Here is a 15,781-nt window from a genome sequence, read left to right as displayed (position 1 = left end):
CTATGGGATGGCCTCCCCTCCTTTTTGACCTCTGAGGAGTCTTGTAATGCATGTGTAGTCAGAAAGGTCTCCTGACCTTAAGAATGAGATATATGTAGTCTCTTTATCTTTTATCTGGGCAGGGCTCTCCTCCTCCCTGCTCCTGCCATTACTGTTATCTAAAGTGTCCAGAGGAGGTAAAGTCCAACTATGTACCCTATTCCTGTTGTTATTTTTATCTGGAAGTGTAAACAGAAGGCTGGCTGTATATGTCTAACCATCTATCTCCTGCCTCAGTGCTCTTAGAACTGACATTCATGTGCAAAAACCAGCAAATAAAAATAGTATTTTGAGGAGGTCCTGTGTATCTGTGACAACAGGGAGTTACCTTATTCACTCTTCATTTGCTGCTGTTTAAGTTGACAACTTCCCTTCCCAATAAAAATTTACTTACACCTCCTGCCTTTTTAAGTTCCTGTATTCACTTTACTGTATAATGGAAGTAGCATGTTGCTGCCAGAATACAAGCATTGCCTTTGGCAAATTAAAGTGTATGTCATTTCTTAATACACTAGAAAGTATACAAGTCCAAGTCTAAAACTTTAGTATTTTCCCATGCAGATTTGTGCACATGTAAGGGGGTGTCCAGTTTGTCTAGTGATTGTTATTTAGAAAGTTGGACCATTATTGTATGTTGTTCATCATTGACTGTAGTCCCCAAAAAACCTGTGAAAATGTTATGCCCTATGTAACAGCAGAGTAACATAAATTAAAATTATATATTTTTAAAAAACAAAAAAAAAAAAAACCCAGTACTTTGACCCTTTTACAAAAATTAACTTGAAATGGTAAAGGGAACTAAATATAAAAGATTTTAAGACTAAAATTTTTAGGAAAATAAGAGAAAAATCCTTAAGACCTTTGGCTAGCCAAAGAGTTCTTAGATACAACTCCAAAAGCATAATCTGTTTTTTAAAATTAATTAAATTTTACCATAATTATTCTTTACCCTGGAAAAGACACCATTAAGAGCCTGAAAAACAAGATACAAATCAAATAGGGCACATGAACTAATATTGACAACAGGCTACACAGCAAGTTTGCAGGTAGAGAGAGTGCAGGCCTAGGATTCTGCTTTTCTTTGGGTCAAAGGTAGAAGCCTAGGGTTTCACAGGCTCACTTTTTTTTTTTTTTTTGGCTGTGTTGGGTCTTAGTTGCGGCACACGGGACCTTCGTTGAGGCATGCAAGATCTATCGTTGCGGCACGCGGGCTTCTCTCTGGTTACAGGGTGCAGGTTTCCTCTCTCTACTTGTGGCACTTGGGCTTAGTTGCCCCACAGCGTGTGGGATCTTTGTTCCCTGACCAAGGGTTGAACCGATGTCCCCTGCATTGGAAGGCAGATTCTTTACCACTGGACCACCAGGGAAGTCCCCACAGGCTCACTCTTTATTAATTAATTTAAAATATGTTAGGGGGAATTTAAAACCCAAAAAGAGAAAAAACAAGCAAACCAATGACTAGTTACTAAAACCAACCAAGATCTCTAAAACAAACAAGGTTTTATAGAGGGAGGTGAAACTGAGAAGGACACTGTGGGGCTCTCCCAGGAACAAATCCTTTCCTTGTCCCCATTTCTTGTTTGTAGGAAATAGGCCTAATTCAGCCTTCTGGACCTATCCTGAGTTCCAGGGGGCAGATTCAAAGAGTAGCTCATCAGGGAAAGGAGTGAATGCAAAAACAATGGAAGAGGGACTTCCGTGGTGGTCTAGTGGCTAAGACTCTAAGCTCCCAATGCAGGGGACCAGGGTTCAATCCCTGGTTAGGGAACTAGATCCTACATGCTGCAACTAAGAGTTCACATCGCACAACTAAGGAGCCCAGGTGCTGCATCTAAGGAGCCAGCAAGCCGCAACTAAAGAGCAGGTGAGTCGCAGCTAAGGAGCCCACCTGCTGCAACTAAGACCCGGGCAACCAAAGAAATAAATAAGTAAAAAAAAATTTTTTTAAATCTTATCTCATTTACATTTAATTTGCTCAAAAGCTTTATCAAAAGAAAAGTTTTATCATATAGAGTTACTTTCCTTGCTGACAAATTTGCAACAGATATAATGAAGTCTTATTTGACCTCTAGTAAATCTAGGTACAGCAGAAGTGTCATACTTAACCCTGATGAGTCTAAAGACATATCTGGGGCCTCCCTGGTGGCGCAAGTGGTTGAGAGTCCGCCTGCCGATGCAGGGGATACGGGTTCGTGCCCCGGTCTGGGAGGATCCCATATGCCGCGGAGCGGCTGGGCCCGTGAGCCATGGCCGCTGAGCCTGCGCGTCCAGAGCCTGCGCGTCCGGAGCCTGTGCTCCGCAACGGGGGAGGCCACAACAGTGAGAGGCCCGCATACCGCAAAAAAATAAATAAATAAATAAATAAATAAATAAATAAATAAAGACATATCTGTATTAATCAAACCAACTAGCATAAGCTAGCTTCAATACCAGGTATTGATTCAGTACTGAATATTTCCCAGATCACAAAAACCTGAAATTCATTCTGGCCAGTTTCTTTTATATTTTTGAGAATTTAATTCTTTTAAGCTAATTAAACAGAGTTCATCCACAAACCAATTTTGGTTTTGAGGACAGAAATGCATCTTTTTTTTTTTTTTTTTTTTTTGTGGTACGCGGGCCTCTCACTGTTGTGGCCTCTCCCACTGCAGAGCACAGGCTCCAGATGCACAGGCTCAGCAGCCATGGCTCACGGGCCCAGCCGCTCTGCGGCATGTGGGATCTTCCCGGACCAGGGCACGAACCCGTGTCCCCTGCATTGGCAGGCGGACTCTCAACCACTGCGCTACCAGGGAAGCCCAATGCATCATATTTATAAGGTACACATAGACACACTTGCATCTATAGAGATACAGAGATATCAGTTTTCCTGCTTGACTGTATGTATATATTTTTAACATCTTTATTGTAGTATAATTGCTTTATAATGGTGTGTTAGTTTCTGCTTTATAACAAAGTGAATCAGCTATACATATACATATATCCCCATATCTCTTCCCTCTTGTGTCTGCTTCCCACCCTCCCTATCCCACCAAACTAGGTGGTCACAGAGCACTGAGCTGATCTCCCTGTGCTATGCAGCTGCTTCCCACTAGCTATCTATTTTATATTTGGTAGTGTATATATGTCCATGCCACTCTCTCACTTTGTCCCAGCTTACCCTTCCTCCTCACCGTGTCCTCAAGTCCATTCTCTGTGACTGCGTCTTTATTCCTGTCCTGCCCCTAGGTTCTTCAGAGCAATTTTTTTTTTTTTTTTTTAGATTCCATATATATGTGTTAGCATACAGTATTTGTTTTCCTCTTTCTGACTTACTTCACTCTGTATGACAGACTCTAGGTCCATCCACCTCACTACAGATAACTCAATTTTGTTTCTTTTTATGGCTGAGTAATATTCCATTGTATATATGTGCCACACCTTCTTTAACCATTCATCTGTCAATGGGCATGTAGGTTGCTTCCATGTCCTGGTTATTGTAAATAGAGCTGCAGTGAACATTGTGGTACATGACTCGTTTTGAATTATGGCTTTCTCAGGGTATATGCCCAGTAGTGGGATTGCAGGGTCATATGGTAGCTCTATTCTTAGTTTTTTAAGGAACCTCCATACTGTTTTCCATAGTGGCTGTATCAATTTACATTCCCACCAACAGTGCAAGAGGGTTCCCTTTTCTCCACACCCTCTCCAGAATTTATTGTTTGTAGATTTTTTGATGATGGCCATTCTGACTGGTGTGAGGTGATACCTCATTGTAGTTTTGACTTGCATTTCTCTAATGATTAGCGATGTTGAGCATCGTTTCATGTGTTTATTGGCAATCTGTATATCTTCTTTGGAGAAATGCCTATTTAGGTCTTCTGCCCATTTTTGGATTGGGTTGTTTTGGTTTTTTTATATTGAGCTGCATGAGCTGCTTCCTGCTTGACTATAAAAAGGCCACTCTTTTTCTTCACTTTCTGGGATCACAGATGATTAAGATTCCTGAGAGCTCAGGAAGATTATCTACATCCTAAAGGCACAAAAAGGGAAATACCAATTCCTTCTAGAAAGTTAGCTTCCTCTACTTGCATATGCAAAAGTCAGTTTTAGAATGTCAAAGGAGTTCCATCTTGACCATTTTCTGGGATTTTTTTTTCTTCAGTCTCTAAATAGTGGAAATCAATAGCAATAATAGACAATAATAAATATAACTCATAGTTACATGCCTCACTTCTGGATGAACATAAATCAGCATTCAAGTTACCAGGACCCCCTAACAAGGGTCAAACCAGGAAGAGAGAACAGAATTTGGATACCTGAACTAAAATGCTCATGCACACACCAAAGATAAAAGCCAAACAAATTTTAAAAGGCCGACTTTGATACAACAGCATAAAAGAATTTAGAGTATATTAGGGACCATTTTTCTTTGGATCTCAAGGAGTACTGACACCAAGCAGGGTTACAATAAAATACCATTTTCTTTCATTCATGGGAACATAGCTGAAGGTCTTCCAGTTTTGCAAAAATACACCTTAGGGGACTCTAAGTTGGAAAAGAGTTCTGGGAATTCATATGTAACAATTTATGGCCAAACAGCAAACCAATGCAATGCAGAACTGTCTCTGAGGGTCACAGTTCCCTAGCCCCAGAAAGGGAAATTCCCAATCAATGCTCAATCAGAGATGGGGTCAGATGGTCAAGCCTTAGTCCAAAAGGGAAAAATGCCAACCAGTGTTCTGCCATAGGCAAAGCCAATGCAATAGGAAAGAATACCCTCATGTCATCAGTGTTCAGAGCTCAGAGCCATCTCCACTAGCCAATGCCAGTACTGAAACACACACACATACAAACAGCAAACAAGGTCCCACAAACAAAAGATCAGATGAGGTGTAGCCCCAAAGTTCCACTTCCATTCCCAAATGGAGGTCTCCAAAATATGGCCTACTTCTCTAAAAAGAACAAGCCCAGATTGGCTCTCAATGAGCCCAGAGTGGCTCACTCCCTAAAAGGGAAGTGAGCCCAGATGAAGTGGGTTGAATTTCTAGGCTTCACAGGCTAGAGTGGTTCACCCGAAATTGATGCACACAAAAATACAAACAACAAATGTGGTATGGTTGCAAAGACAGAAAATCAGAGGGAGTTTAGTCCAAAAATTCCACTCCCACTTGCAGACAGAGGCCTCCAGAGTGGTCTGGCTTCTGAAAGAGAATAGACCCAAATTGGCTTGCAATGAGCCCAGAGTGGCTCAGTCCCCTTCCAGGGAAGAAGGTAGAATTTCCCAGCCTGTGCAAGCTGGAATGACTCACCCACAAACAATTCCAAGTGTGAACCATGTCTCAGGACATTTCTTGGCTTCAAACAACCTCGGGCCAGGGTGGTTGGTGCCCATCAGGGAGAGTCCCTCCAACTACCCTGGAGCAAAATGCGGTCTGGCAGCTGCTAGGGACTCAAGGAAGTGGCTGCCCCTGGCTGTGATCCATCTTTCATGAGCCTGGTGTCTCCTTGGCTAGCCCTTGAAAATTGTTACTAAATGCAAGTTCATGTGCCCCATGCACAATGAGGCCAAATAAATCAAAACATTGGAGTTTGGAGTGGAGAAAGTTATTGCAAGGCCAAAAAAGGGGTAGTTTGTGTTCAAAACCCCTGAACTCCCCAATACTTTTCTGGCAGAAATTTTTAAAGGCAAAATTTAGGGTGTGGGCTGCAGGGCGTGTGACTTTCTTCTGATTAGTTGGTGAGGTAACAGGGCAGTGTTCCAGGCATCTTGTGCTCAGCCTGAAGTTGCCATCCTCCACCTGAGTGGGGCCTTAGTTCCTGTAGAAGTACTCAAAGATACTGTTCTGTATATTCCTTCCTGAGAAACCAGGGCTTTGCCGCATCCTGCATTATTCTTTCTTCACTGTCCTCCTTTGTCTCTGCATTCCCTCCTTTCCCTGGTTAGCAACTGTTTGACTCTGCCCTTTGGAACTCAGGGAAGCTCTAGGAGGCTGAAGCCTATTTCGTACAAACAAGAAATGGTAGACACAGAAAGAATGTGTCCCAGGGAGTCCCACAGAGTCCTGCATAAAGTTACATAAAGTTTACATAAAGTTTACATAAAGTTTTTGAGTCAAGGGGTTATACATCAGAGTAACATATTGACAGTTTACATAGTCCAGATCTGCCCATATAAGGAAAGTAGTGGGTCATAGTGACCACTTACAGGACTAAGAAAGGAATGTTATTGTTAACACAAGTTCATGTGCCCACTGCACAGTGAGGCCAAACAGACTGAAACATCAGAGTTTGGAGCAGAAAAAGGTTTATTGCAAGGCCGTGCAAGGAGATAAAGTGGCTCATGCCCTGAAAAGCATAGACCTCCACAAATTCAAACCATTTTTAAAGGTCAGGTTGGGGGAAGGTGGGGTCACAGGGTTTGTGATCAGCTTGTGCACAATTCTCTAACTGGCTGATGGTGAGGCAGTGGTATCACAGGTGTTAACATTATCAGTCCTTAGACTCCAGCATGCCTGGGACTATGTGCTCTTGGTCATCAAGTAAGTTCTTCCATTTGGTAGGGTTTTCATATCTGCAAAACAACTCAGGAATGTGCATCAAATACTGTGAGCTAGGTACTTCAGAGAGGAGCTAAAGCAGAGGATGTGGGGGAGGGGTCTGTCCTGGGAAGGCCCCAGAGGGTTCTGCTCAGTTAAATTATCTCCTAAGAAGTTACCTTGCTGGTTCCAGGAGGAAATTGCTCTTTTTTGTTGAGTAGGCATTCCTGTGTTTTCTAAGGAGGTCTAGTTAATGTATAATGCAGATACACAATGCACACTAAAGGGGAGATAGGATGTACAAGGGAGCAGAGAAAATTTCATGCTTAAATTCTTTTCCTGTCTTAAAAATAATTTTATTTTATCAACCTCCCCTTTTGATTATTAATCTTTTTTTTTTTTTTTTCTTTTTGGCGGTACGCGGGCCTCTCACTGTTGCGGCCTCTCCTGTTGCGGAGCACAGGCTCCAGACACGCAGGCTCAGCGGCCATGGCTCACGGGCCCAGCCGCTCCGCGGCATGTGGGATCTTCCCAGACCGGGCCACGACCCTGTGTCCCCTGCATCGGCAGGCGGACTCTCAACCACTGCGCCACCAGGGAAGCCCCTGATTATTAATCTTTTGATACAAAGTATTAGGCATTCAAATATTTGATTCCAGGGTGGTTGCTTACTTGCCTTGGGTCCATCACCGCCCTCGATGCAGGGCTCAATGACCCATTTTTTATTTTTTCTTACGGGGTTATACTGGTAGGGTATCTGGCAAAGACTAATAATCAGTTACAAATTGTCCAATAGGACTGCTGCCAATTTTACCTCTCATGTGCATTGTGCCTGTCCATACTTAATAGAGATGTATAGATGTGATCAATCATATCAAGCTGTTTGTATACCATCATGTTAGTAGGAGTGTAACAGGGAAGAGCTAAATCAGACTCCACTTTGCATCTGTTTCATTGACTTTAACCTTGCTTTTCGTTGCTTTTGTTAATGTAATCGTACTAATGGCCTGCCTTAGGGGGAACCCTGCCCCTCTGCCTGAATATTAAAGTGCCTTTGTTCAGCTCACAGGGAGACAATCTGATCCTGCCCACCTGTGAATGGCTGCGGAAAGGAGAAATTAACACATCCCCTCCCAGATGCCTGCCAAGCCAGGAGATAGTTTACAAAACTAAAAGCCTTTTTACTTTACTCTTTTTTTTTTTTTGATACGCGGGCCTCTCACCGCTGTGGCCTCTCCAGTTGCGTAGCACAGGCTCCGGACGCGCAGGCTCAGCGGCCATGGCTCACGGGCCCAGCCGCTCCGCGGCATGTGGGATCCTCCCGGACAGGGGCACGAACCCGCGTTCCCTGCAACGGCAGGCGGACTCTCAAGCACTGCGCCACCAGGGAAGCCCTACTTTACTTTTTACCTCCCCCCATCTCTGTTCTGTAAAAGAAACCAGCAAACAGACCCGGGTAAGATGGTGTTTCAGGGACCCTAGTTCGCCATCTTCTTGGTCTGCTGGCTTTTCGAATAAAGTCGTATTCCTTGCCTCAACACCTTGTCTCCTGATTTATTGGCCTGTAACAAATTTAGCTTAGCCAGCCAGGAGCCTCGCTGCTAGTGGCTAGCTGGCCCCAGTCAGGTGATATTGATTGGGGCAAGGCCCTAACAGCTGCCGGGACCATGTGTCCTGAGGATCTTCCCTTCAAAATTCTCGGAAGCAGCACTGGCTACCCCAGCCCTTGGCAGTTGGAGCAAGGAATCGGCAAACTTCTGCAAGTCGATGGACTCGCATTTGGAGGGTAGGTCGCTCCGGTGTGCACACAGGGAACATGTTCCCCCCTCAATTTGTGCATTTCCTTTATGGGACAAGGCAGTTTGTTTGCTTGGGGTACGCTGTTGGAGAGGGGAATTGTTCTTGGACTCTACCTGCCTTGGAACTGGTGCGTTGGTTTTGGTTTTGTGTGCATCAATGTTGGAATTTGTTTGTGCTTTTTGTATTGTAATTTGTCTGCGTCTTTTGTGTTTTGGTGTTATCAAACTTATAAAAATGAGAAATACTCCATTTATCCTGAAGGGGAGCCCTTTGGGGTGTATAATAGATAAATGGGCAAAACATAGCCATGAGCCTATGACTAAGAGAGACCTGATATACTATTATACTAGGGTGTGGACCCCAATATATGTTAGGCTCAGAAGAGCGATGGCCCCTGAGTGGCTTACTCAATTACTGTCTCATCTCACAGTTAGAAGTATTTTGCAAAAGAGCAGGGAAGAGATGAGATTTCATATGTTGTAGAAGCTATTGCATCAGGAGGAAAAGGACTCAGAGGGCTGCCACCTTATGGTGTAGTAATCTGAAAGGAAATCCAAGGGGGAACCTGTTCTACAGGGGAAAGAGGGAGAAAACGAGAGTGGGAACATGTTACTCCAAAACCTAACCCCCCCTCTGGCCTATCCAGCTCCCCCACTGGCCAAGAAGCCTGCACTGGCAGTTCTTCCGGCTGCTCCCCCATGCTGCCAACATATTCACTCCTTTCACCGCCTCCTGTTTCCCCTACCCATGGGGATCAAATAGAAGTTTCTATGATAACCCCCAAGGCACAGGGACCTCGTTTAGTATCACCGTCTAAGACCCCACAGGGCACCCAGTTTGGACCGGGATCCACCTCCGTAGCAGGACAATTTCCCTTGCACTGATATCCTGTTAGGAGGCCAGGGGACTCCCTTAGACTTGAGGCGTCCAATTCTAATTTCCCCACAGGAGCCCCGGTTAACTTTGACAGTGGGGAGCAGGTTGACTGACTTTCTAATAGATAAGGGTGCCACATGTTCTGTGATAAACACCAAGGTGGCACAGAAAACATCTCACTCTATCCCAGTGATGGGGGTTTCTGGAGAAGTACAAAACCGTTCATTCTTACAACCTCTAGAATGCCAGCTAGGGGACCTCACCCTGAAGCACAACTTCTTGTATATGCCAGAGTGTCCAGTCCCCCTTTCTGAGAAGAGATCTCCTTTGTAAATTAAATGCTCAAGTCACTTTTTCGCCAGGACAGCTTGACATTAAGGTCCCACTGTGGCCTTTTGGACCTTGTCCATTTGGGGAACTTTATTTCCAATATGGGGAATTTTGCTTCCAATTTGGGGAGTTGTTCCTGTGAAGGGAAATTCCATTTGTGAGATGTCTCTTTGGACAAAGGTCATAGGTCTAGTGGGACTGGGGAGTCATGTTTGGGGCTTTTTGCTCTTTGGCTTTTGACTTCTGGGCATATCTCTTTGCCATCTATTTTACTTTGAGTGTGACTTCTGGCTGGCACAGTTTAGCTTGGTTTGTTTACTTTGGTTTGAGCGCAGAGACATCCGGTACTAACTGCTTGAGCGAAAACGGGAAGCACTTCTGAAACCATGCCCCTCAGATTGGGACTTGAACTCACATGACGAGAATCGAACCCAGCCAAAACCCTGATTGGGACTTGAAGCCATGTGGCTTGGTCTTGAACCTGGCCAAAACCCACAGTCTTCCAACTGAGATCATACGCCTGCTTTCAGGACTTAATGAAGTTCAGGTTCTTGATGTCTCATTGCAGAATGAATTCAGTTAGAGACAAAGTAATAGGTAAGAAGTGGATTTATTTAGAGAGAAACACACTCCACAGACAGAATGAGGGCCATCTCAGAAGATGAGAGTGGGGCTTCCCTGGTTGCACAGTGGTTAAGAATCTGCCTGCTAATGCAGAGGACACGGGTTTGAGCCCTGGTCCACGAAGATCCCACATGCCATGGAGCAGCTAAGCCTGTGCGCCACAGGTACTGAACCCATGTGCCATAACTACTGAAGCCTGCGCACCTAGAGACTGTGCTCTGCAACAAGAGAAGCCACTGCAATGAGAAGCCCATGCACCGCAACAAAGAGTAGCCCCCACTCGCCACAACTAGAGAAAGCCTGCGTGCAGCAACGAAGACCCAACACAGCCAAAAATAAATAAATATATTTATTAAAAAAACAAAGAAGGGGCTTCCCTGGTGGCGCAGTGGTTGAGAGTCCGCCTGCCGATGCAGGGGACACCAGTTCATGCCCCAGTCCGGGAAGATCCCACATGCCGTGGAGCGGCTGGGCCCGTGAGCCATGGCTGTTGAGCCTGCGCGTCCGGAGCCTGTGCTCCGCAACGGGAGAGGCCACAACAGTGAGAGGCCCGCATACCGCAAGAAAAAAAAAAAAAGATACAAAGGAACCACAGGGAGAAGGGTAGGAGGGGCAGAACTGTGATACAGTCAAACCCCATACCCCTGAGTTTACCCTGGCTGGGACTCTACAGTTCCTGGACTTGGGTGACTGTTTCCTTTCCCATGCTAGGGAAATTTTCAGCTATTATCTCTTCAAATATTTTCTCAGTTCCTATCTCTCTCTCTTCTTCTGGGATCCCTATAATGCAAATGTTGGTGCATTTAATGTTATCCCAGAAGTCTCTTAGACTGTCTTCATTTCTTTTCATTCTTTTTTCTTTATTCTTTCCATGACAGTGAATTCCACCATCCTGTCTTCCAGGTCACTTATCCTTTCTTCTGCATCAGTTATTCTGCTATTGATTCCTTCTAGTGTATTTTTCATTTCAGTTATTGTATTGTTCATCTCTGGTTTTTTGTTCTTTAATTCTTCTAGGTCTTCGTTAAACATTTCTTGCATCTTCTTGATCTGTGCTTCCATTCTTTTTCTGAGATCTTAGATCATCTTCACTGTCATTATTCTGAATTCTTTTTCAGGAAGGTTGCCTATCTGCACTTCACTTAGTTGTTTTTCTGGGGTTTTATATTGTTCCTTCATCTGGTACATAGTCCTCTGCCTTTTCATCTTGTCTATCTTTCTGTGAATGTGGTTTTCATTCCACAGGCTGCAGGATTGTAGTCCTTCTTGCTTCTGCTGTCTGTCCTCTGGTGAATGAGGCTATCTAAGAGGCTTGTGCAGGTTTCCGGATGGGAGGGAATGGTGGTGGGTAGAGCTGGGTGTTGCTCTGGGGTGCAGAGCTCAGTAAAACTTTAATTCACTTGACTGTTGATGGGTGGGGCTGGGTTCCCTCCCTGTTGGTTGTTTTTCCTGAGGTGACCCAGCACTGGAGCCTACCTGGGCTCTTTGGTGGGGCTAATGGCGGACTCTGGGAGGGTTCACGCCAAGGAGTACTTCCCAGAGCTTCTGCTGCCAGTGTCCTTGTCCTCACGGTGAGCCACAGCCACACCCCCACACACGCCTCTGCAGGAGACCCTCCAACACTAGCAGGTAGGTCTGTCTGGTTCAGTCTCCCCTCGGGTTACTGCTCCTTCCCCTGGGTCCCGATGCAGACACTACTTTGTGCGTGCCCTCCAAGCGTGGAGTCTCTGTTTTCCCCAGTTCTGTCAAAGTCCTGCAATCAAATCTCACTAGCCTTCAAAGTTTGAGTCTCGGGCCTCCCTGGTGGCGCAGTGGTTAAGAGTCCGCCTGCCGATGCAGGGGATACGGGTTCGTGCCCCGGTCTGGGAGGATCCCATATGCCGCGGAGCGGCTGGGCCCGTGAGCCATGGCCGCTGGGCCTGCGCATCCGGAGCCTGTGCTCCGCAACGGGAGAGGCCACAACAGTGAGAGGCCCGCGTACCGCAAAAAAAAAAAAAAAAAAAATGTGGCTTATTAAAGTAGTACGCAGAATGCAGAATCAAAGATTAGATAACCTGAGTCTGCTACCAATACAGTGAACTCAGTTACTCATGGCATAACATGACCCACATGGTCTATTACAGATCTAAAATGTGATATCCTTTATATAATGTTCATGTGTGGGAAGATGAGAGCTATTCCTTGCGATTCGTTTTTAAAAAAAACCCTTTAACAGGTTGTTTTCTTCCTACTAAGAATGTCCTTTTATATAGCAGTGGAACAATCAAGGGGAAAAAATCATCATGGTATTTTACCTACCACAAATTGCCATTTTCCATCGGGTCACTGGGCAGAATTCACACTGAAGCTGTCGTCCAGCATACCATCGTCCATTAAACAGAGAAAGGGCTGCTTGACATTCTTCTTCCCTTTATACCACAAATTAACAGATGCATTTTACAGTAATGTTCTAATATATAGATATAACCCTGTTATTTATTAATCAGCTCTTTTGTTAATTTACTATAGGACCGCAAAGTCACTACTGAGGGAGCCCTTATGAGAGCATTCAAGCTCCTAAAGCTCAACATACACTAGGAATCTTTTTACTAACCCTCCAAAAGGTTCTGATGGATGCAAACTGGTTTCTTAATTCAAAAGAGTTGACTATTAAAAATGCAAAGTGTTTCCACTGTTAGAGATTGTTCTTTTTCAGCTAGGATTGCTGTTGCTCTACAGTGGTTAATTTAACCAATCAGCTATGTAATGATCTAGGCAAATATCAAGACTAAATAATGATACATTAACTGTTTTCTTAGCTGGTAAAATATACCTATGATTTATATTGGCTTCAATTTCTGACACTTTCAATTTATACTTCTAAATTCTCTATTCTGGTTTTCCTTGTTTTCAAGTTTTGTATCTTAATTACTAAATTCTATACATAATAATATAACTATTGAAACTTGTTCAAAACCGTATAAATACACAAAGAATACGTTTTCTGTATCAGCTCTTGATGTTTACATTGTTAAAAATATCATGCCTATAAAAGATATATATCAGTGGAATAATCCCAAAAGTCAATATAAATAAAACAGATGTGCTACAAAACATGGACATATTTAATATTTACGTTCAGAATACTTACGATTGATACTGAACATACACATTGCCCCTCAGATGAGGTTCCAAGTTGCAGCTGACCTAAAGAACAATGAAGTATTCTATCATTAAAAAAACTTAAGGAAAGGGGCTTCCCTGGTGGCGCAGTGGTTGAGAGTCCGCCTGCCGATGCAGGGGACACGGGTTCGTGCCCCGATCCCGGAAGATCCCACATGCCGCGGAGCGGCTGGGCCCGCGAGCCATGGCCGCGGAGCCTGTGTGTCCGGAGCCTGTGCTCCGCAACGGGAGAGGCCACAGCAGTGAGAGGCCCGCGTACAGCAAAAAAAAAAAAAAAAAAAAAACTTAAGGAAAAAACAATTCAGTTATCAAATACACTTTGTCTAGGCTAGTATTACCCTATGTAGTTACCACAAAAGATTTCAAAACTGAGATACCTTACTCTCACTTTTTTTTTTTTTTTTTTTTTTTTTTTTTTTGCTGTACGCGGGCCTCTCACTGTTGTGGCCTCCCCCATTGCGGAGCACAGGCTCCGGACGCACAGGCCCAGCGGCCATGGCTCACGGGCCCAGCCGCTCCGCGGCACGTGGGATCTTCCCAGACCGGGGCACGAACCCGTATCCCCTGCATCGGCAGGCGGACTCTCAACCACTGCGCCACCAGGGAAGCCCACTCTCACTTTTATTAAAGGCATACTTCATCATGCAGCAGCACTGCAGGCCCCAATTATGTGATCTCTGTTGATCAGATTCATTCTTCAATACATATAAAATGTTTCCATATGCATAAAACCACAAGAAATATAAATCAGTCATATACAGGCCACTTTAATTTAATTTGCATTTTTGACTAAGATTGTAAAAAAATAAGTAGAATGTTAAAGTTTTACTTTCTTGAAATGTTGAAGCCATTTCACTCTATTCTTCCCTCTTGCTCACATAAATGAACCATCTTGAGAATGGGTGTATCTTTGAATTCCAGACACAAACATATATACACAAATACATATGTATGAATATATACAGACACAAATGCATATACATATATATTTATATAACCGTAGAAAAACCTGCCAACATTCATAGTAAAGTTTAGATTTTGGGCTTCCCTGGTGGCGCAGTGGTTGAGAGTCCGCCTGCCAATGCAGGGGACATGGGTTCGTGCCCTGGTCTGGGAAGATCCCACATGCCGCGGAGCGGCTGGGCCTGTGAGCCATGGCCGCTGAGCCTGCGCGTCCGGAGCCTGTGCTCCGCAGCGGGAGAGGCCACAACAGTGAGAAGTCCGCGTACCGCAAAAAAAAAAAATGGTGTGAATAGACTTGCTGAACATGAGTTGCTATACATGTTCAATTTGTACAAAAACATCAGATATCTGTGAACTGAAGTAAAACGAAGTATGCCTGTAAAGAGCTCATGTAGAGAGCCCAGGGAACTTGGTGCATAGTTCTGCTAAATTTGATCCCCAAACAGAAACCTTGCTGGCCTTTGATCCAGTGTGGGCAAGAAAACTAACTCATAGCTCCACCAACTGATGAGTACAGCTTTCAGTCCACCTACCAAGAAACGTAATTGGAACACATGGGAAACTGTACAGCCCACAGTACAGCCAATGTTACAGTAACACTTGAAAAGAGCACAGCCCATAGCTTTCCCTGTCTGCAGAGTAAAGCCAATGATCCTATCTGGCCAAGAATTCAGTGCATAGTCTTGCCTGATTGATTTGAGTCCCCAAACAACATGCTTAACTGACCTTGGGACTTATTTTCCTGTCCTGTGAGGGCAAAGAAAACTCTTATCTCTACCTACTGCTGACTGTAGTACCCAGAACTAACCATCTAGGACAGCAGTCCCCAACCTTTTTGGCACCAGGGGCCTGTTTCATGGAAGATAAACTTTCCACGGACTGGGGGTGGGGTGGGAGGGGGCAGAGGGGAATGGTTCAAGTGGAAATGCAAGTGATGGGGAGCGGCAGATGAAGCTTCGCTCGCTCACCTGCCACTCACCTCCTGCTGTGTGGCCTGGTTCCTAACAGGCCACAGATGGGTACCGGCCCACAGCCTGGAGGTTGGGGATGCCTGATCAAGGAAACTGAACCAGAGAACTCAGGCAACCCGTCTTCCTTGTACAGGGTACCAAGCCAGCAATCCTCTCCAACTGTTATCAGCCAGCTCTGCCTCCTCCCCCACCATCTCAGAGCTTAGGCAGTAGCCTGGTGCAAAAATAGACCGACAAGAAGCCCCACCTGCCAAAGGACTCTTATCAATTCACGCTTCCAGGACTCTAAGTTAGGCTTGGAGAAGAGACTTCTGGTGAAAAGACTGCTTCCTCAAATGTATCAATGTTAAGAAATCAAGGATCATGAAAAATCAGGGTAACATGGCACCATCATAATAAAGCTCTAATAAGTGAACAGAAAGAAATGGAGAATTATAAACTAGTAAACAAATTCAAAACAATCCTCTGAAAGTTTAGTAAGCTACAAGAACACACAGG

The 15,781-nt window shown here is 44.5% G+C and overlaps 1 protein-coding gene across 1 annotated transcript in view; it reads right to left on the bottom strand.

Moving 5' to 3' along the window:
- LOC132482956 (U2 small nuclear ribonucleoprotein auxiliary factor 35 kDa subunit-related protein 2-like) overlaps window positions 1-15,781 on the bottom strand; it is a 46,264-nt gene that overhangs the window by 7,787 nt on the left and 22,696 nt on the right. The window contains exon 7 of the mRNA XM_060088233.1: window positions 12,486-12,595. Coding sequence (XP_059944216.1) covers window positions 12,486-12,595 — 110 coding nt within the window. The remainder of the gene's footprint in view (window positions 1-12,485; window positions 12,596-15,781) is intronic.

This window comes from Mesoplodon densirostris, assembly GCF_025265405.1.
Source record: "Mesoplodon densirostris isolate mMesDen1 chromosome Y unlocalized genomic scaffold, mMesDen1 primary haplotype SUPER_Y_unloc_1, whole genome shotgun sequence".
NCBI classification, from domain to species: domain Eukaryota; kingdom Metazoa; phylum Chordata; class Mammalia; order Artiodactyla; family Ziphiidae; genus Mesoplodon; species Mesoplodon densirostris.
Note: the sequence above shows the minus strand (reverse complement) of the source record. Positions and strands in the feature narration are given on the sequence as shown.